The 21,711-nt window shown below is 43.6% G+C and overlaps 1 protein-coding gene across 1 annotated transcript in view; it reads right to left on the bottom strand.

The window, feature by feature from the left end:
• Positions 1 to 10,837: 10,837 nt before the first annotated feature.
• Positions 10,838 to 21,711, bottom strand: part of PGGT1B (protein geranylgeranyltransferase type I subunit beta) — a 46,147-nt gene continuing 35,273 nt past the window's right edge. Inside the window, exons 6-9 of the mRNA XM_054185925.1 lie at positions 21,533 to 21,578; positions 19,818 to 20,002; positions 19,427 to 19,535; positions 10,838 to 14,690 (exon numbers count right to left, since the gene is read on the bottom strand). Of these exons, the coding sequence (XP_054041900.1) occupies positions 14,515 to 14,690; positions 19,427 to 19,535; positions 19,818 to 20,002; positions 21,533 to 21,578 (516 nt within the window). The 3' untranslated portion in view covers positions 10,838 to 14,514. The remainder of the gene's footprint in view (positions 14,691 to 19,426; positions 19,536 to 19,817; positions 20,003 to 21,532; positions 21,579 to 21,711) is intronic.

The raw sequence follows: 21,711 nt of genomic DNA, 5'->3' as shown, positions 1-21,711 counted from the left end.
GGAGACGGCCCGCCGGTCCCTCCGCCCCCCCGCCCCCCACTCGGTTCTCTCCGGTCTGGGGCGGGGGGAGCCGGCGTGGTGGGAGAGATGCTCTCCTCGCCTCCGCTCCCCGCCCCCGCGGAGGATGCTGACGGGAAGGTGGATGCCCGTGGAAACCTCCCACACAGCAGCAGGGCGGGTGGACCGTCCACGGACAGAGCGAGATGCCCACAAACACGGACTCTGCTCGGATGCTATGACTGCGAGACCTGGGTTAAAGCTGGTGAGGTTATTCCTACTCATGGTCTCGCCAAATCTGAGTGTTACCGTATGAATCACTCTCCATCTTCACTGAGGCCGTGGTGTGGGGCTGATGCCACAGACGGGTCTGCCCAGGGCAGCACGCAAGGTGGGCATGCCTCTTTCCAAAGAGAGGGAAGCACAGCTTGAAGTGGGATGGATGCTGAGGTACAGCATGATGCACTTGTCCCCAGGCTCCATCTAGTTTTCTTAAATTCCAAGCTTTTGTCTAGGTGAAAAAACATGTCTAAACACATCTGCAGAGAAGAGGACCTGGTAATGTAATGCACATGATGGCGTGTATGATCTGTCTCGTGAGTTTGCACTTGACTGGTGGCATGTCTGCGGGGTAACTCAAACAGGAAGACTACTTCACCTACTTTTCTGCATCCCAGGCCTGATACTGCCACTTGAGATGAGATGGATACACCACGCCTGTGTACAACTGTGGCAGAAAAACTGGTCGCAGCAAACTCAAGCACCCTGCATTGCTTGAGGAAGGCAACCCTCAGGGCTCGCTGAACCATTCACACAAGTCAAGAGGGCCAGCCACCAGGACAAGCACTGCAAAACTCCACTCCGACACAGGGAGCAAGAGGTCCCTACAGGATGGGTGGGGAATGGTGTTTGAGACCATCGCACCCCTGCTCTGTGCCTGTGTCCACTCCACGCCACTGCGATAGCTTCCTTCTGGCGGAGGCACCACTGGTCACTTCAGCCAGCAGCTGGCTTATTTCTTCCTCCTCTGGTCTCAGACTGCCCCGAACCCAGACATCCTAGCCACCCCCAAGACCTGGGGGAAAGGGGCAGGTGAGCGGCCCCTCCGCTGCTCCTTCACCAGATCTCTCCCAAACTGAGAGGTGGAAGGGGACAAGCCACCCTTACGCTGTAGCTATCAGGTGGCCCATGGAGCGCATCACCCCTGTGTGGTGAAAACATAGCAAAGGGTGTTTTGTAACAGTATAATGTATCCCCTTGGAGGCTGTGTTTCCTAAGCGTACTGATACGGTAGTAATCTTATCCCAGACTCTCTCTACAGGTTACTCACCGAAACAATAAACCTTTCCTTTCTCAGGAAACGGGACTCATGAATAGCTACCAGACTTTTCTGTTACTAGATACAGTACAATTATATGTATCAGATGACTCATTAATCAAATATCTCGTTATTGGGGTATGGACAGGCTTTCAGCGTTCCACGTATTGCTTTTGTGCAAACAGCCCAGGAATAAACAATGGGCAGCAGCGCAGAGGACAGTCAGCTGTCATCACCCATGTGGCTCAGAGATCCGCAATACATAATTTAACTCAATGTGAGATATTTTGATGCTCTAATCCAGTTCCAGCTCACCAAATGGCACTCACGTAGGAAATATTAGCTAATTTCTTTGGGTCGGTTTTGAGCACTGTCAGAGAGCAGGGCTGGCCAAGGCTGGCATGAAAGACAACCTGAAGGAGTCCCTCACTTCTCCCAAGCTGCTCGAGTCCAGTAGCCATCTGCAGGACACTGCGCTGGTGGTGGCCTCAGTGACAGCGGCGTTCCCATGTCAAGGAAGGTTGTACCATGGTATCAATGTGAATCTCCAAACGATAACCAGCATCAAGCAGCAAACATACCTTTGACCTTACTGCTCAGTAATGATGGGCTGCGGGGAAAGCCGAGGAATTTACAACCCTTTCCGCTCCGCAGTGCAAGACAACGTGCAGTGGTTTACTCCACTGAAACCCTTTCAGCTGGAGGCATGTCTGCACCTGAATCTCATTGCGGCTTTGCTACGTTCATGTTAAACATCCCCCAACAACCACCTCCCAAAGCCTGTGAGACAAAGGCCTCCCCTGGTGCAGGCACCAAGAACCTCCCCTGAATCGGCCGTTTTGTCTGGCATTCTTTGGCCACGAATCACACTGGTATTTTGAACTATGTGCCCTGAATTTCTGCCTGCTATCTCATATTTTTATTGTTGCACTGGTGTGATAAGTTTTTTTCCTTCTTCTTTCTTTTTCTTTTTCTTTTTTCTCCTTTTGTTTTTTTTTTTGCTTTTTCTTTTTTCTTTTTCTTTTTCTTTTTCTTTTTCTTTTTCTTTTTCTTTTTCTTTTTCTTTTTCTTTTTCTGTTTTTTCTTTTTTCTGTTTTTTCTTTTTTCTTTTTCTTTTTCTTTTTCTTTTTTTCCCTTTCTGCCACAGACTGTAGGTTATGGCCAGTCTGGGCTGAAATTCAAGGACTTGGGACAGAAAGGATATAGTTCCTGGTTCCCCTCCTCGTTCACCTCCTCATGTCCTGCTTCCATAAATTGATAACACCCCAGTCACAGCTGGGTTGTGCGGTCCTCCAGAGCAGGGGTGTGCTACGGTTCCTCGTTAGAGCGTTCCGTATATGTAAAGAGATGTAAATGTAGCTCAAGTCGTGAAGTCAGCCAGGGCAAGAAGGATACAGGAGAAGGCAGAAGAAGCTGACGGTTCTTTCATGCGCTTTTCTTGGAGTGGTTTTGTTTCAGCATTAGCTCTGTCACCGTGCCAAGTTTGGGTGGCTGCCAGCGACAGGCGAGCAGGGGGATGCCACAAACCACTTTCTGCATTGATTTCCCAGCTTTGGCAATGGCACCCTCCCCAGCCGCTCTTGCTGGGATGATCCTGGCCCCTGTGTGGCCGCGCTCTCTGCCACCAGCCCTGCAGAAGAGCTTGTTTCCACAGAGTCCTGCGAGGCTGGGCAGAGCCTTGTGGGCGGTTCAGTATCATTAACACGAGCTGTCTCCATAGATCCAGGGTAGCTAGGAATTTGGGACTATTCTCTGCAGCAGGTATCAATTCCTGTAGCCATTCTGAGGGATCCCCTTCACCCCCCCTCAGATGGAAGGAAGTTTGTGCTGGTCTTTGTCCTGGGGGTCTGCGGGCTCACAGGGGAATGTGTGCTCGGAAGGCCGGAGACAGAGGGAGAAGCTTCGCAGTGCAGCTGGTGGCCCAGGGACTTTCACCCCTCTTGGTAACCGTCCGCTGTGTTTTACACAACCTTTACTGAGGTAAGGCTGTATGTCAGAAATAGCTGGGAGCTCCTCACCTGTTCTGCATAAATCATGGATATGAATTTGCTTCTCACGCTTTTCCTCCTTCTGTTTTGTCTCTCAGGTCGGTTCCTTTCTGTGGAACCAGGATGTCTGAAAATGAATTCAAACCTTGGGTTGTCATGAAATTATCAGTCTCAGCGCATGCCATATTATGTTAAAATGAATCAGTGGAAGGATTTAATTTGCTTTATATCACTTCAGCTTCAAGTAGGTATACAAAAAAGCAAGGATGCCAGGCTAGATTATCCACTCATATGAAATAATTTGCATAATTTTATACCAATGGAAAATCTGGCCCTGTGAAATGTCATGCAACACAGGGCTTTGTCTTGGCACATTGGTATAAAAATTAAAATATGAAGGGAATTTGTGTTTCCTGACCTGTGAATTATGTTAATTCTCTGAGGACAGCAATGACAGCCCTAGATTTTCTGGCTGATCTCCTTCTCCGCCTTAGTTTCTACTTCTGAACTACTTCTGAACTAAATCTGAGCAGTGGGGCCTGCTTAAATGCTTTTTTCTTTCTGCACCCCTAGGATGGTCAGGTGTTTTCCCATTTCCATTATACAGGGAATCCACCCAAGCATGCACCCTTGGCAGCCGTGCAATGTCCTCAGCGGGGGTCTTCCCCCACTGTGCAGCTGTACACCACACTTGAAGTTGTTGGCTACCATTACCTGAGGAAATCTATACAAAAAGTGCCTGAAAGCAGTTGCAGCTGGGATATGGAAAGGGCTACCACAAATAATTCAGTACGGAGGAGGGGGAACGCTTCCATTTTACGGTATGCATGGGGAAAATGGATCTGTGTAGACGCACTTCCATCTCAGACTCTGATGTCACCGACAATTGCAATGCCAGAGCCATGGAGATGGCAAGAAAGATGATGTTAGTAGTGGAAAATCATGCCAGTATTCAGTACGGCCTACTTCAGTGTTAAACTGGACATTTGAACAAACATTTGAAATGATGAAAAAACCCCACCACTGATACATAGCCATATGTGCGTGTCTCTGGTAAGGATTATGACCTGCTTTTACTCTCTTAACAATGTTCAGAGGCCTGCATCCAGCTTGAGCAATACTAAAGAGAATTTGTGTAAATAGTTTATGAATTTTATATAAACTGTTTCCTTCCACAGGGAGTGATGTAGATGGGAACTGTCACTAGCAGAAAAAAAATTGCCACGAAACAGATGAGACCTTCTGATGGCTGTAAAGGTTTTACAAGCAGAACAAATGAGACCGAACTGTATTTCAAAGCATGTAGACCTAACCCTCTCCCTGCAATAAACCCCATCCCCTCTAGATCTTTCAGGCACCTCAGGGGGATTTTTCATTTTTTCCGCATTCCCACCTGTGCTGCTCTGTGAAAGAAAAAGGAGCACAACTATCTGGAGTCTCGTGGTGAGCGGTCAGGGAGCGGTCTGCTTCTGCGTCCCTTCCACATTCAGCTGAGGTCCCACCAGGGCCGCCTCAAGCAAACTCCTGCACCTTCCCCCTGACACTCACCCCACTCAGGATTCACATTTAGCCTGTGATTCCCTGGGATCCCCAGATCTCTCCCTGCGATGCAGCTGCCAATTCACATCCTCGCTTTCTGTTGGAGAATTTGATTTTTACCTCCTCAATGTCTCCAGCCTTCCTCAGTGATGAAATTTTTACTCCCCATCACCACAGACGGAAGCAGGGTTTTATTTATTTTTGTATACTTTGTTCTAATATGTACTGGCAAAACAACAATGTTGCTAAACACTTTGCTAACACTAAATACGGCAAATAAAGAGCAACAATCAACGTGAGATACTGAAGCGGTTCTGCTGCTGCTCTGTGGCGTCGTCACCCATTGCCAACGGCCAGAAGAAAGAGTCTCACCCTTAGCCTGCACCTCTCATTTCCTTTACTTCTGGATGTAGGTACTCTGGCAAACGCAAAAGTAGTAAAACTAAAAGGTGAATTTCAAATCCACAATATTTTGGTGCCAGACCTCTGTTCTAGCATGCTTAGACCTTTTTGACACCAGAGGTATCTACCTCTAGTCTTGCTCCATTTAAAGACCTCCGTCCAAATACTGTAAACACATCCATTCAATATTTGTGAGGCAAAACCACTCAAAAAAAAGTACGGAGTGAAAATTGCATCTGTGCTGTGTGAAAAATTATCTTTATGTATGATTTCCTCCTAGCCTGTCCCATGTGATACTAGTACAATATCACACGCCCCCGGGAACAAGCTCATTTAAGAAATATGGGTTAAGTATGTAGAGTGCTATTAATATTTAATGTATTGAGTATGTTATTAGATATTTATAAGGAATCAGCTAAAGTACGTAATGATGCATACCATGAATATATAATGTAATTGCCATTTTTTGCTACAACTACAGTTAATCAAGTTTGACAATATAAAGAGAATTTTGTGTATCTAGAGTTTTAACAAATATTAATTGAGCAAAACACAGCAGGCTCGAGTCTATTAATTTACTGATTCTATTCATTTACTTGAAAGAATGTGCCTAATGAAGAAATCAGAGACATGCAAATCAGATAAAGATAAGGGAAAGGTGAGCGCTACTGAGATCTGCATGTGGCTGTGGTGATGTATGTTTTAGTGATTTTGTGTGTTTTGCAGAACAGTTACGTCTGTAACAGCAACGGCTCTGACGAAGGCGGCATAGACCCGAAAGCTTTTCAGACTCGGCTGGCCCTCAGAGGGTATTACACTGCTCTACAAAGCTCGTCCAGTTCATGCCTTCAAGGTTTAAATGCATCCGCTGGGCTCCTGCACTTTCCTTTCAGCTTAACTGCAGCAGGATTAGGTTTCAGTTAACTTTTCCTTTTTCAAAATGGCATGCCCTGTGCTCCTGCAATGAAATTCTTCCCCTGCATTTACCCGTGGGTTAATACAGTCTTTAATCCCCACTGAAAGTGGATTAAGCTCCCTGGGGATTGAATTTGCAGGGAGCGAGACCAGTGTGGACCCCGCCAGACTCTGAGAGAGCCAGACAAGTGCTGACCCTCCCGGCGTCGCACTGCACCAGAACGAGCCTGACCCTTTACCCACGTCCCCTGCAGGTGTCTGAGGCTCTCCAGACCTTTAATCCCAATAACCTGATTTTAACACTAGCATCCAGCTGGGATCAGCACTTGGGCAGATGTTGTGCCGTTGGAGTACCTACCTGCAGTGCTGCAGTGCAGTGGGGGGACTCTCACAGCTGGCCTGGGCGGGCAGCATGGTGCTGATGGTGGTTCCTGCTTTTCCTTGCCCCTCTGAAGACCCACCAAGGTGCTGGTGACCCCTCACTCAACTGCTGGCTAAAACAGAGTTGGCTTGTGTATATAAAGGGACGTGCAGTGCTGAGGAAAAGGCCAGAAATGTCACCTGGGGGAGTTCATCTGAAGCCACAACCAAGCCAGTTGTTCCTTGTAGCGTTAACAAAAAGCCGAGGGTGAAGTACAGCAGCATTCCTGCTCCTGGTCCCATTGTCTGGGGCGCGGAGAGAACCTGGGGCAGCAATCTGTCCTGGATGTGAGCTGGATGCCAAGGCTGGCCAAGGGGCCCAGGGAGGAAGGAGAGCACTGTTTGGGGCCAAATCCCCAAAATGGTGGTTCTGGCTGTTTCCCCATGTGTGTTGTGGTGCAGGAGGAGCCGAGCACCACAAGGTGCAGAGCCAGCCACAGGGTGTAGCGTAAGAAAACCACAACCCCGAGGGCTTTGCTGTAGCTCTGGAAGACGTTCCCGTCCCATACAGGGTGCAGAGTCAGCTAGTACAAACCTCGCTGCGTGACCTTGGTGGCTTTTATCACGTGGGTGATATGCAGAAGCATGGCCCCTGATGATGGGAGTCTGGGCACTACCATGGGCACTTATGGACTATTCTGGAGTTTCTAGAAAAAGAAATCTCCCTGGTTTCCTGTGCAAGTTTCTTTTCATTCCTTTGACTTCTACAGGCCTCTTGACAGCTCCAGCAGTTCTCCTCGGCATACTTACAGAGGCCTCCCTGATGCAGCAGCCTAACTGAGTGGGACAGATTTCCCTCTGATTCCGCTGTACTTCACAGAGGCACGCTCGCTCTGCCCTGCTGGGAGGGAGAGGAAAGTCAAATGCATGTTGGTCTGCCAGGGGCAGCTCCTCCCAGAGTCCTCCCTAAATAACTTGCCAGCCAAGGACTTAAAACTGGTTAAAGGTAAGACAAACCCTTCTCCTACTAGCTAGGAATATCACGTTATTTATGACCTTTTCACTGTATTCGCATAGAGTGAAGGTGGGTGAAATAAACTATGTTCGCAAAAGGACATTTTAGCCTTGTTTGGTTTTATTTATTTATTTTTTTACAATTAGTTTAAAGCAATCAAGAACAATCTGTTCCTGACTGATGCCAGCAGATGAGCAGAAGTGTGTAGGCTAGAGCTGTCTCAGCCTGCAAGACAAGGCACCTCCGAAGTGTCTGAATCTTCCTTTGCCAGTGTTTGCAGTGTACAGCCCTTCACCAGAGCGACTGACATCGGAACATTTATTTTTGAAAGAAAAAAAAAAAAAAAGAAAAGAACGATATCTGGCTGCCATCAAAAAGCACCAGAAAGCTCAGCTTGTTCTGATGGCAAGAGTCACCCGTGGGTCGCTGGAGCAGGCTGGGCATCCAGCAAGGGGATGGGAGGGGGATCCAGACTGGCTACCAGATCAACAGCTGCTGCAGACTTTAATTTCCTTTTATAGAAGGGATACCGTGGGAACCGTTGCTCTTCATAGCTGCGGAGTCTTCAGCTTAAAAAGCTGCCCTCCCCGGGGACCGCGCGCTACGTCACATCCCAAATGCCGGTCTGCGTGTTTGCTGCTGTTTGTGCTGCAGCCAAAAGCAGCATGCTTGCCTCTGCTTCGTGTGGGGACCTGCGAAGCCTCCCTGTTCTGTGGCTCCTGGACCACGGCTTGGAGTCACAGGAGGTGAGAAAGCCTGCAACAGCCCGGAGGGGCTACGGGTGGGTGGTGAGGGAGATGCAGAGTTAGGGCCACCTGGGAGCAGGAGGAGAAATTCCTTGGGAGCCTTCCTGCTGCTGTGCATGGAGACCTGCTGGGCAGAGCGTGGGCTTGGTGCCTGCCTGGCTCCTGTGCTGAGGGGCACCGAGCACAGGAACACAACGCAGCCAGTACAGGGCTGGGGAGCTGCTTTCCCACCGCACCTGCCATTCCCAGCTCCTCCTCCAAGCTGGGAACCCCCCTCAGCACAGAGTGGTGTGCATCTCAGGCAAAGCAGAGAACATGTGCCTCGGCTGGTGCTTCGTATCTGCGTTTAATAAAAACTGGGATAAGCCTAGGGCAGCCGAGGGGAAGGGGACAGGATTTGCATGTGTCCAGGGAAGCTCACCTCATTAACACAGCTTACACCTTTTCTTCAGGTGCCCACCATCCCAGCCCTCGCCCTTACAAGCAGCTCCTCCATCTGCAGAAGGAAGTTGCTTGAGGCTGGAGTCTATTTACGCTGAAGACAAACGTCAAGGCGGGGAGCCTTCAGACAAGTTTGATGGCAGTAGCAGTTTGCGTGGTCCGTGTTGGAAGCTATCTATAGCAACTGGGAAGCCACAGAGAGCACATGCTATCACCACTCTGCAGGACGCACTCTGTCTGGCCTTATATAGGGAATTATATATAGACCCATATACAAAAATATAGAAGAGCCCCGTGGTTGTGTTGGAAAGCCTCACCCAGACACAGCTCCAGCAGAATCCTGTCCTTGGCCCCAGCCAGGGAGCTGCATATTTCAGAAGGATGCTGGGCAGCCAGCACCGCCTGGGGACAGCTGATCTGTACGGCACAAGTGTACAGGCTGGAGTCCTTCTAAAACTTACGATGTCCTCTAAAGTATCTTTGTGCTATTTATAGAAACATCCCCCCTCCCCCCATTCCCACCTATGCATCTTGCAGATCAGCACTACGTTAAACGGTCCCACCAGAAAAATTCTAATCCTTAATTTCAGAGTTTGCAGTCTGGAGGGGGGAGAGGGTGGATTAAAAAAATTACAGTGTGGAAGTATAACCAAAGAACTGCAAAAAACAGTCCAGGAGGGTCTTTTGGGGTTGCTTTTGGGCTACCAAACTGCCCCAAGGCAGGGTCAGCTGTCCCTATGTTTTTTCCTGACAATTGTTAGTGTAACCTGGTGTGAAAGAGCACCCCTGGCGAAAGCTCCTGGGGGAGCGGGGGCAGCAGGTTCGCTCAGCGTGATGCTCCTCCACAACAGGTCTGAAGTTAAAGGAGGCTTTAATGGTACATACAATAAGCAGTACAAAGGCTGGGCTTGAGATTTAAATGTAATTTTGTAAAGTGAGCCTATTTTTGTAAGGCGTAGTCATAATTTAAAGAAGGTTGCTAAATGAAGACTCCTGGACAGCATACCAGCAAATAAATATAGCGCAGTGCTTAGGGAAACCTTTAAAATACCCTAAGGCAGCTTGTAATTTCAACAGCAGTCCTGCCTATTTAGCTTTCTAGGCAGGATAAGCACCACTCCTTTCCCAAAGCACTCAGGGTGGGTGACGAACAACAGAAAGCTGGGCCTTGGCTTCTATTCTGTCATTTTCACGTCAAATTGCCCTTTTGTGGATTCCCCATAAAAGGATAAGGCGGGATCCTCCCTCCCAGGGTGAGGAAGAGCCTCTGATAGACGTGCTGTAGGAGAAGGGACACGGGGAGAGGTCTGGATGGAAACCCCGGGGTGGCTCTTGCAGAAATAGCTTCATGAAGGCCTCCGTGCTCGCTCTGATGAGTGTTTCAACTCAGACTGCAAGCATACGAGGTGGTTGGTTTAACTGGTGTACAGAGGAGCTCCCGGTCCTCATACCAGAGCCTGGTTATCATCACTGTTGCACGTCAGCACAGAAGCCACCTTTACGCATCTATATGACTAAGTGGAAGTCTGTCAAAACACAGACTTCCACATGCCTATCTCCCTCCTTTCATTTGTGAGTTTAACATAAACAACCTAATCTGGCAAGCTGGAAGCTCTTTCCTTACCACAAACATTTCCCCTCCCGTGCACATTTTGAAATTCTCGAAGTGAGAGGTTGTAGATTGTTCTCACACGGAGTTTCTATTCCCTGATGAACCTCCCTTTTATTGAGAGGCAGGACTGCTTCCTTCCTTGGGATCCTGCTCGTTCTCTAGTGATAATGGCCACTTCTGTCCAGTCCCAAACCCAAGTACAGACCTTGTACCTACAGACGGACATTTTAAAGGATATCCTCGCACTGCAAGTTACCAAACAAGGCACTTCTTCAGTGCCTCTAAACCAAACCAGTAGTGCGGGGTTTGCTGCCTTTAGTGGGTTCATCTTGAAAACCTTTGGAGGTTGTCATTTTCTGTGCCTTTGAGAAGATGCTGTGTGGGCAGTTCTTCACCCAGGAGATCTGACTGGCTTGCAAAAAAACCCACCCCACAACATCTACAGCTCACAAGGAATAATAGAGTTTTCCTGCTTCCAAAAGCAACAGTTCATTGATTTTTATTAAATTCATAAACTAATAAGGCAAATACAGACCAGGAAGACAAAAGCTTTAAGATGGTGGGCTGAAAGTAAATCTCTGACATACTGTAACCACTCAGTGGAGTAACTTATTAGTCATTTAGTGTAGAGATAATGAGACTTTCTTCTCTCTCACCCAGTGCTTGTCTAAAGCGAGGAAAACTTGCTTAATGTTCTCTACTTGCAACAGCAAAACAAGAGTTTGTTAGAATACGGATTCTGACACCAACCTAAACTCATTCAGCTGATGAACTTCAGACACAGTTCACATCTTAGTTGCAGCAATAGGATCTCCTTACGTGGGGGGTCTCTCTCCTTCTCATGTCCCGACAGCCAGTCTTCTACATCCACAGGGTCACCAATAGCAGGGTTCTTCCAAAATGCAGGGAGATGGGCTGTCCACAAAAGCTCTGACTTTGGGAATCACTGTTCCTTCCCTTCTTCACAAGGTGACCCCAAACTAAATGGCTGAGGACTCACTACAAAGGTGAAATGTGTTTTTCTGGGAACACTACTGTTTCTAAGGGATATTTAATTTTTCAGACTGGCTTCCGTGGTGAATGGCATAGTTGATGTATCTTCTTCAGCTCTTCTTAGGTTGTCTTTTACTTTGTTACAGGGTATTAGAGCACGGAGCAATGTAGGCTTAGTATGTGCTTCAACATGTTTTTCTTCAATGCCCAATATACTTGTTAGTTTTTTGCACAGCTGATGATTGTTCCACCTAGAACAAAACTTCCCAAGATGAAAAAAAAGTTCATAAATACAAACATACTCAGCAACAGTCTTCCAAAATGGTGTTATCGAATCTGCCAGCAGCTATGTACAAATCAAGTTGCTGCGAAAGCCCGAGTGATGATGTTTTAAACCTCAGTCCTCTGATCCTATTGAAAGGATACATTTAACTTCCTTCGCTCAGCACAGCTGTTTTCCTGGAAGAGGAGGTAGAGCAACAGACATAGTTTGTGAGCCTTTCAGATAAGACAGGGGCACCCAGCTGGCGTACGTCTGTCAGACTAAGCCAAAATCCGCAAGTCTTGGGTGCTGATGAGGATTATATAAAGCATCAATTTTATAAATACAGCTTTGATAAACAGGAAGAATTAGGGAGCTGGTCTGTTGTACAGCACCATTGCCAGAACATCAAAAGGTTGTGGCAGGGTAGCTGTTCTGCACAGTGCAAGCCCCAGTAGCCAAGATGTTTTTTACACCTTCAAGCATATGGTAGAACCATTAAATTTATTAATTTATTGTTTAGGTTCAGCCTCAGCTATGTAAAGCTGTGGTTAATACGGCATTATTACAGGTGGATAGCAAGCGTGTGGTTTGCTTTTTCTATCTACATTTAAGCTTTGCAGTTCACCTTTAAGTTTTAGCTGCATTTGGACGCCTCCTTTTTAAACGAGATTTTAGGTTATGGACTGTTCTTCTTATCTGTGAAATTGTTGCTCATCAATTTTTCATTTGACATTTTTCTAGTCAGAACACATGATAACCACAAAAAGAGGAGAGGCAATGCAATCTAGCATTAACTGCACAAGTCAGTCAGAATCACAGGAACATTCGATGTTCACCATTTGCTTGCCCAACATCAATTAGGGACTTAAGAATGGCAAATCATGCATGCACAGTTGGTTATTATCACAGAATTTTGTCAACTTAAAATAGATTAAATATTTCAAACCAATTAAAGGAATTAGAGTCTCAGTGTGGGGTGACAGCATACACAGTTTGTTGGCTGCAGAACAAGCTACGGGAGTTAATGAGAAGCAAATATGCCTTCTGCAACCTTTGGAAAAGGAGAACTGCTGCCAACATTCAGCCTTTAAGATGCTGTTATTGAGCTGGGGCGGGGACTAGGGGGGGAAGTTGTAGAGTAACTGGGGCCTAAGATGTGAAATGTAAAATCCATATAAACAACTCAAGGTAGCTTACAGACACAGAGACCAACGCAAGAAACATGAGCTGCTTTTTGAAGCAGAATACTGCCATGATAAATTATCTAGTTGTTCACAGAATATGATTTTTCATTTTTGTCCATATACCTGATGCCCCTCACAGATGAGAACCTGGTCGCAGATAGGGAAGCTCAGGATTTTGCAAGTCCAGATTTGTCTCAAGATAATCAAATACATCATTCCTCATGAAGCAAAGTAAGAAAGTATCAATATTTGGGCTGTTTCCCAGCAGAGACTTAGGGCACCTTATTCAACTCTTAAAATTCACAGCTACTTCCTCTAACAGGGGTGTACTAAATGCTAATAAACTGTTAGACAGTTCTCCAGCAAGGTAGAGGTGCACAGGTAGTGATGGGTAGCTACAACCGCATCTCATCTTCATTGTAACTTCACCACATTCCAAAAAAAACCCACCCCAATCTACCATGGGTCCATTTGTGGCCACCATTTGATGTCAAGGACAAGCAAATACTATTTTGAATGACTTTTAGCCCAAGGGTGGTTTTTTGTTTGTTTGTTTTCTAATGGATTCTCTTGCCCCCAAAACCTCAGTCTTCTGTTCAGGAAAGCTACCTCAGCTGGCTTGAGATCTTCAGCTACCTGTGTTTGAAAGTCCTTTAGAAAAAAGAATGTGCCTTAATGACTGGCAAGTAGAAAGACATCCTGGTGTCTACTGAATGCCTGAAATGCACAAACTGTCCTGCCAACAGCTGCTAAGTTACTACTTTGATTCTGAGCAGCACTTCAAGCAGAGGAAGTAAGGCACTACGACGACTAAATAAGCTGAGAATGCTCATCATATCCCCAACAGCCAGCCCCTGACACTTAAAGTCCAATGTTTCATTCTTTACACAGAGTGGTTAAGAAACTAGGAATTTTTTCAAACTAAAAGGGAAATACGTCTAAAAAAAATAACTAGAGTGGAGTTGTAAAATTTTAATGTATTGCAAAGACTTGGCTTCAGAAACAAGGTTCTAACACTACTGTCGAACACACCTACTCTTCCAAAAGACTGTGCTAAATATCTCTTACTGACATACATCAATATGCTACACTCTCATTGATTTCCACATGGAGAGCATTTCAGATAAAAACTCTTTGTCTGACTAACGATTCACTTCATCTATGTAGAAGCTACTCAGAAGAACTGTGATGTTCATTTATTAAGACCACACAACTTTAAAAGTCCAGTATATTGCACAAAATAATTTTATTTTTTTATTTATTTTTTTAACAAAGTTTATGGAATCTGAAAGTAGACCATAAAAGATAGTTTTTAACAGAGACTTAATATGGGAGATTCTCTACCCAAAAATATGTCAAACTTTATGATCATAAAGAACTCCAAGGTTCTGTGCTATACTGTATGATATGTAAACAGATTTTGAAAATACTTCCCCATTATATATTTTGACACAGTATGCACAAATTCAAAGAAATGAAGTTTAAACGCCTCAAGGGATTTCTTAGAAGTAAAGCCATTTGAAGAGCCATTTACAGTCTGCGGAGACAAAATTCTATATAATCAAAATATTTCCTTTTTTCACAATGCAGAATAACCTGCTGAAGGCAACTCCCTATCGAAGTGATGCCAGCAACACAGATCTGATTGTATGACTCCAGCACTTAAAAGAGCACATTGGTTATACATGGCTTTTAACCTTGGGCTACAATTATGCTACCGGAACTAATTCAAGTCTAAATCAGTCATGTAGAGAGGTGTATGTCGTCTTTAGATTTCTTGTTTTCCAGATTTGATGAAGGTGATGAAGGCGCTCTGAGGTTCTTATGCTTACATTCAGGGCGGGATGAACTTTGCAAATACCAGATTCTCCAATTAATGACAAACCACAGATCCCAAAGTATGTATGTAAAGCATCTGAAAGAAGGACAGAAAATAAAAAGAAACTTATATCAGGCTGTCACAGCCAAGTGTTCCAACACCCCATAATTATCACAGCCAAGGGAAACAAACTGGTGCTACATTTTAAATTTGAGTTCTGACAGAAGAAATCAATTTCTGCCCAGAGCCATCAGCATGAACTGATCGTCTGCAATGTCTAAAACTAGAGTCTAGTTTTGTTTTATAACAATTGTTGCCCACTACTTTATTTCTTCTGAGTGCTCAGGCCAAACAGCAATGGAAATCTGAGGAGCTGAAAATAACTTCTGTTGACAAAGCAATTATTTTTTTTCCCGAACATGAAAAATTTTTTGACTGATTACCTGGTCAACAGCTGACTACCGAAACACCAAAGTTAGTGCCAATAGCTGCCAAACAGCAAGATTTAGAAGTATGAAAGAAGCTATTACTTTACCTAAACTTCTCCCCTTCCTGAGAGAACACCCTAAGGATAGGAATTCATGAGGCGGCTTGATCAGCCATAAGAGATGACTGCGAGAAGAAAGGGATGCTCTTACTCCCCTATCCCATGCTGCTCCTGCTGCCTACCTTATACCAGCACTACAGCTTGCTGAGCACCCTCCATGACCTAAAGCAATTGAAAAAAGATGGAAGAAAATTAACCCAAGCAGGAAAAAATGGACAGTTTGCTGACATTTTAGTGAATTAAAGTGGTTTGCAGAAGGTTTTGATATACACCAAAGCTAGTGCAAAAAAAGGGGAAAGGATACGCAGCTGTACTTGGGGAAGCTGGGAGGGAGAGAAGTGAGCATGCCTCCTCCAGGCAGCAGCAAGCCGTTAGATTGGATTATCTGCCCATGAAATCACAAGCTAAAGATGGAAAGAGGATGCGAACTTAATATGCCTTTACAATTGCCTAACTGCCCTTACAAATTCTCAACACTTAGTAATCTTTTCAGTAAATTCATATTGACTAAAATGGTATTACAAGAACGTATCTGGATAGACAGATTCTGGAAGAAGACTTCTGCTTCTCAGCATTAACAGACAAAACAGCAGACAAAAGCATGCTCAGCACATACAGTCTCTACTGACCTTGCAGAAAGTATGTCAGGCAAGGAGACCTCAACTTCAGAAAACACCATATATTAACCCTGGCGGACAGATGTGTTGATATGCACTAAAAACCATATACAAACCTAATTACCTATATACGGCTATTTGTGGGTTTAACCACAAGGTTCAACAGTTGTACAAATCCATTCTAACTTAATACTCAAGTTAGTTCTAGCCAGAACACATATGCAGCCTGTGTACTCCTCTGTTTCAAGCCATGAAATACACTAAGCTCTTCAAGGTCTAAAAACATAGGTCCAAACATTTTGTTTCATAAGTAACTCAAAGGCAGAATGCAGCATGCAACCTCCCAACCTCTTGGCTGCTGTCTTAAAAACATAACAAAGCACACTGTATTTATAATTCTACCAGAGCACATCTCACTTCAGTGTTTTACACATAGTAACTGTGCACACTTATATTCATCCTCTCACTCTTACATTAACCTCTTGATTTTTCTCTTGCACAAGCTGTAATTTACACGCGCTCCCAATTCTTTTATACTGCGTATCATTTAAAGATAACAAGCAAGATCTATCAGAGTTGCAGTGCAACCTCCTGGGGCATGCAGCAGTACATCTAGTAATTTAAAAGAAAAGTTTATTTAAATCTCGTCATGACCTATGCACTAGTCTGAAAAAAAAAAAAACCAAATTGCTTAGGTATGTGTTTGAGCAAAATGTTGTGGCTTAATCCTGGCAGGCAGCTAAGCACTGCACAGCTGCTCGCTCACTTCCCCCACTTCGCCCCCACCGGGAGAAGAAGAAAGGAAGAGTAAATGTGAGAAAACTCATGGGTGGAGAGAACAACAGTTTATGGGGAAAGAAAAAGTCACGGGTGCAAGCGAAGCAAAATAAGAAACTCTTTCACTACCTCCCATTGGCAGGGAGGTGTCTGGCCACTTCCCAGAAAAAACACTGCAACTCCAAAAATCCCTCCCTTCCTCCTTCTTCCCCCAGCTTTTATTGCTAAGCCAATGCCATGTGCTACGAGGTACTCCTGTGGTCACTGGTGTCAGCAGTCCCATCTGTGTCCCATCCCGACTTCTTGTGCACCCCCAGTCTAGTAGGGCAGTGTAGGGAACAGAAAAGGCCTTGACACTGTGTAAGCAGTGCTCCATGGCAGCTAAAACATCAGCGCCTTATCAACACTGCTTTGGTCATGAATCCAAAACACAGGACCATATGGCTGCTAGGGAGAAAATTAACTCCATTAAATCCCATTAATGTGGTTTAATGTTTGTAACAAGTAGTATTAACACATGGTAGTGGATCTAAACGCTTAACATGAAATATGTATCAGTCACTTGTAAACAAAGAACACAACAAATACAGTACGTGTTCAGCTCTGGTTTGAGGTTTGAGTCTCCCTACTACCTTCAGTGCCTGCTTTATAAAACAGTAATACTACTACTACTACAGTGATATCCAGAAGCTCAAGTTTTCATGAGAATTACTAGCATTTAAGAGTCTTCTGACTTTTTAGATTCATTTTGAAAGGCAATAAAGTTTTCTGAGCTGAGTGCTCAGTAAGCACGCTGGTCCAAACAGTATTTTAAAATCAAGAAAAAGTGTTAAATAATGCTACTGGCCTCCAGAACCAACAATGTTGGATGTGTGTTAGCATGGGAACATCAGGACTACAAAATAATATTTCCCTGAAACATAAGTTGTGAAAAATTATTTGCAACTTTGGAAGACCATGTAATACATAGATTATCACAAGCCCTTAACAGTTTTCTGCAATTTCTTCTAGTCTTCTTACTAAGAACATTATTGCACAGCAAAGGCAGGTTGACTATCCAAATTTAAACAGAGCTTTTTATTAAGTAGGAGCTGCAGAAGTTAAAATTCTGAACCTATCTTAGAAAACACCTTTGGAAAAACCAGCACACTCTTATTTTGCCAACTTCACCTGGAATATTCTGTCACATCTGAGTTTTGCAAGAAAACCAAGTTGAGGCTACTGCTATCAGCTTTACAAATGCTAAATGCTTCAAGGAGAATTAATAATTTCTGTCCATATTGAGTCTCAACAGAACTATTAACTCCTTCGCAAGATGACCCATACCACTCTCGTTACCTTCACATTTTGCATTTACACTGAAGTCGAGACTCTGTACGCTTAATCAACAGTAGGCTTTTGAGAGCACTCGAGCTGGGCTGACACCTGATGTCAGTAAAGTGTGAGATCTTTACTGTGGAGACATACAATGATCAAAAGGCAGTTTGCCCTTCAGATACTAGCTTGTAGGAAATTCAGCTTTGTATGTGTGACAAAGAAATCACAGTGCCATAGAAAACAATCTCTGCAATGCTGCATTTATAGTCATTCTTCACATTAGAACTGCATAAACTTTTTTACTCTCCTTCAAAACATGAACAGACTTATGTCACCGTCTGCCTGAGGAAAGAATGCGGCAAAAAGCCCACCTACACAACAAACAAAAGAGACAGCAAAAGCTTGCTTTATAGGCAACAGCAGTGTTCAGGCTGAAACACCACAAATCAAAGGAAAACAGCTTTATTAGTAGACTTGCCTTTCTCAAATCTTATCTCAAACAGTCACACCTATGTCAAAAGACAGGTTAAGGAACTGTGCACATTAATGGGCTTTTAAGCAGTTTTTTTTTTAATTACTAGCTCACTAAGTAAATGGTTCATCAAAATAAACAGAAATATTTTCTCCAAGTGATACTGACTGAGCTATATAATGCAGAGTAAATTCAGTTAAGTCCTCAGCAATCCTAAACTGGCTTTCAGGGGAGTCGGTGCAGCACATTTATCACAAGCACTGTGTTTTCACTGTGGGTCCACCTTGAAAAATTCTCAACTGTTGTTCAAAATAAAATGATGAAAGGATGAAATATCAGAGCACAGATTCATCCTTTATTATGACTGCATTTTTATCTTCTTTGGTCAGTTTACAGACTGTTTATCTGTTTATGGCATTGTACAAAATGCCACTGAGCAACACTAGAGGCAGAAGTTTTGTTTTCACAAGCTTGCAATGCCTTCATTGGTTTCTAGCATCTTTTAAAATTATTTCAAACTAAAAGCTTTTAGCATCTTCTCAAGTTCTTCACTACTTCAAATTATCCAATTCCAAAAGGATAATAATTAACTTTCAGATATACTCTCTCTAATTGCTACGTGTAACTACAATCTGTAAATCATTAAGATCTAACTATGTAAACTTTGCCTGTTTCTACATACATCAATGACTTCCAAATAAGTGTTAAAGATTCCTTTATTAAGGAAACAAAATTTTTGAAATATTTTACTCAGGTGATTTACAGAGATACCCACTGCACAATATTGCCTTTAACTGCGACAGTTATACACATATGGAAAGGCTTGTTCAGCTCTAAACAGAAAGTGATACCCCTTTAGCAATAGTCTAAACAACAGCTCACTTGCTCTGTGGCTGCAAAGGGAAAAACTGTACCACTGTGTTCCTTCCACTTAAATCACAACAATCTCGTTACATTTTACTTTTTTTTTTTGTTTTAATTTTTTTCGATTTTTGGAAGGAGACTGAGGTGAAAACTTCCTTTACACCTCTCGGATGTTTGACTGCTGGAATGTATTTCTAGCTTAGAACACACTCACCGTAACTGTGAAAGTTAACTTTACCTGGATGGCTATCTGGCCACTTGGCAAATCCACCAACAAGGCGATCTTGAGTTGACAGGATGTAATTTCGGTTTTTCTCAAAATTCGTGTATTGGAATATGTTCAAGAGCTGAAAAGAAATTAGACCATTACAGTAATACGCTAAATGTTAATATATTTTTAATACTAAAATATAGGCCCTATTTATGAGATAAGTAGTGACAGCAGATATAACGCTAATCTGGTAAACCTCCATATCCTGCCTTTTTGCAGGATGAGAGACCTTTATAGTGGTCTGTGGATGTACATGCACTTGTGTCAAACATGTAACTCTTTCAAGCAAAGAAACAGTAAGACACTTAAAGAAATCAAAATAAGTCAGTAACTATCCTGTAGCTGTTCTGTACCCTACCTTCAATGTTGCTCCCACCCAAAAGGAATAGCAAGTGTCTACAGGTTTGTTGGGTCGTCCCTGGTAGCCAGTCTGTTGTCTCATTATACACCACCTTCTTATCCTGTTCAGTTCTTTTTCTGAAAAAACTTCCTCCAGTTTACCCATCAAACACAGCGATGCAATACCACAAAACGTAGAGCCACCTGTGAAGAGAGAGTTGTTTTTGCAATGGTTTGACACCCAGATTTTCACTGAAGCCTGTATGATCTCAGTCAGAACTTTAACCACGGTAGTAACAATTAAATCACTGGATTTTTAAAAGTATGAAAGTGTTAATTTTAAGTCTAAAATCCAAATAAATAAAACCACTTTAGTTCAGCACATGTGTCAAAGAGGGGGAAAAAGCCTCAATCCAACTCTTGCACAAATAAACCTGAATTAATTTTCTTAAAGTTGGATTGCCTCCCAGTGCTGTGCAATTTACCTTACACAGCAGTCTCGAAATAGGCAAACTGCAATGCAACAGAAAACATTTCTTCATATGTAACTTAAAAAAGAAAGCTGTTGGTATGCCAGCAATCAGACTGAAGCAGAGATGCCAAAGGCAGTCTCAGACGCTATCCCCCAGAGGATATAAACAGACAGGAGTGTCTGATGAGCAGAAAGCCAAAATAAAATTAAAAGCATGGTTAATACTGTGAAAAGAGTGCTAGACTGTCATGGTTGTAGTAAACAAAAATTATGCTTCTAAGGATTTTTTTGTTGTCAAGGAAACTGCACGGTAAAATTTGGAATTAGAAGAGAAACTCATGTTCTGTGTCTGTCTAATGTGGCCATCGGTTTTTAAAGCCCATCAAAACTCATCCTGAGTCTATTACCCAATATGATAAAATTACAGCCGAGGAAACATCATAAGGCTGTTGGTACATGACTTGGGCCCAAAGTTTCTTACGCTATCCTGGTGCTAGAAGACCCCAGGAACTCTAAAGTTATTTTCATTTTGAAGCTGACATGTAGCAGCAGAAGGATGCCGAAGTAATGCTATCTGTTACTACTAGTGTTCTACAGTAACATAGTTAACTATTTTTTTAAATACATAGGGGTATAATTTAAGTTTCTCAACTTTACCCATCCTGCAGGAAGAAAAAAGATGAAATCCTATCAAAACTCAATACTAAGGATAAAGATAGCAAACATATGATAGATGTAGGATCAGTCACATAAAAGTCAATAGTTTTCTGTCACAAGCAGACCACTACTTCATGTCATAGAAACACTTTGCTTAAAAATACCAGTCTCTTGGGAATTCCTGTCTTCACAACTATCAACTGTTTACCAAAATTAACTGCTGCTTCAAGATTTGAGCCCCCAATGGATGCTGTAATCTATCACAGGAAATATTTCTAGGTTTTACTAATAGCTGCTGAAACTGGAGATTATCAGGTGCATTGCACAAAGTCTCTTGCAGATAAATCCACAGCCAACGCCTTTCAACAAAACATTAATGAGGTAAGATTAATGGAGTTGATATAAAAAGAGCCATCTGGTCTGATATTAAGTTGGAACTAAGGGAAGAAGACACATGATATCCCGAGGCATGTTTTGGATTTGGTCTTCCTCATCCCACTTCCTTAAAATCAGAAAAGAAGGAAAGGCATGACATACCCTGCACCTCTCACAGCGTTTTCAATCCCAGTCTTAAAAATAGGTGTAGAACATTTTATCATTCTTACCATGAGATTCCAGTCCAGCTCCCTGTGCCAGGCCATTATCGTAAGACTGAAGAAAAAAACCACAATCCAGTTACTTCAGAACAAAATCACTGTCACAGACATTGCAATTTCTCAGTTTACTAGCAAAATTATCATCAGACCATTTAACCGAACTGCGTCTCAAAAAAGCTCTTGGCAAA

The sequence above is a fragment of the Rissa tridactyla genome, chromosome Z (genome assembly GCF_028500815.1).
Source record: "Rissa tridactyla isolate bRisTri1 chromosome Z, bRisTri1.patW.cur.20221130, whole genome shotgun sequence".
NCBI lineage: Eukaryota > Metazoa > Chordata > Aves > Charadriiformes > Laridae > Rissa > Rissa tridactyla.
This window is presented reverse-complemented; position numbering and strand designations above follow the sequence as displayed.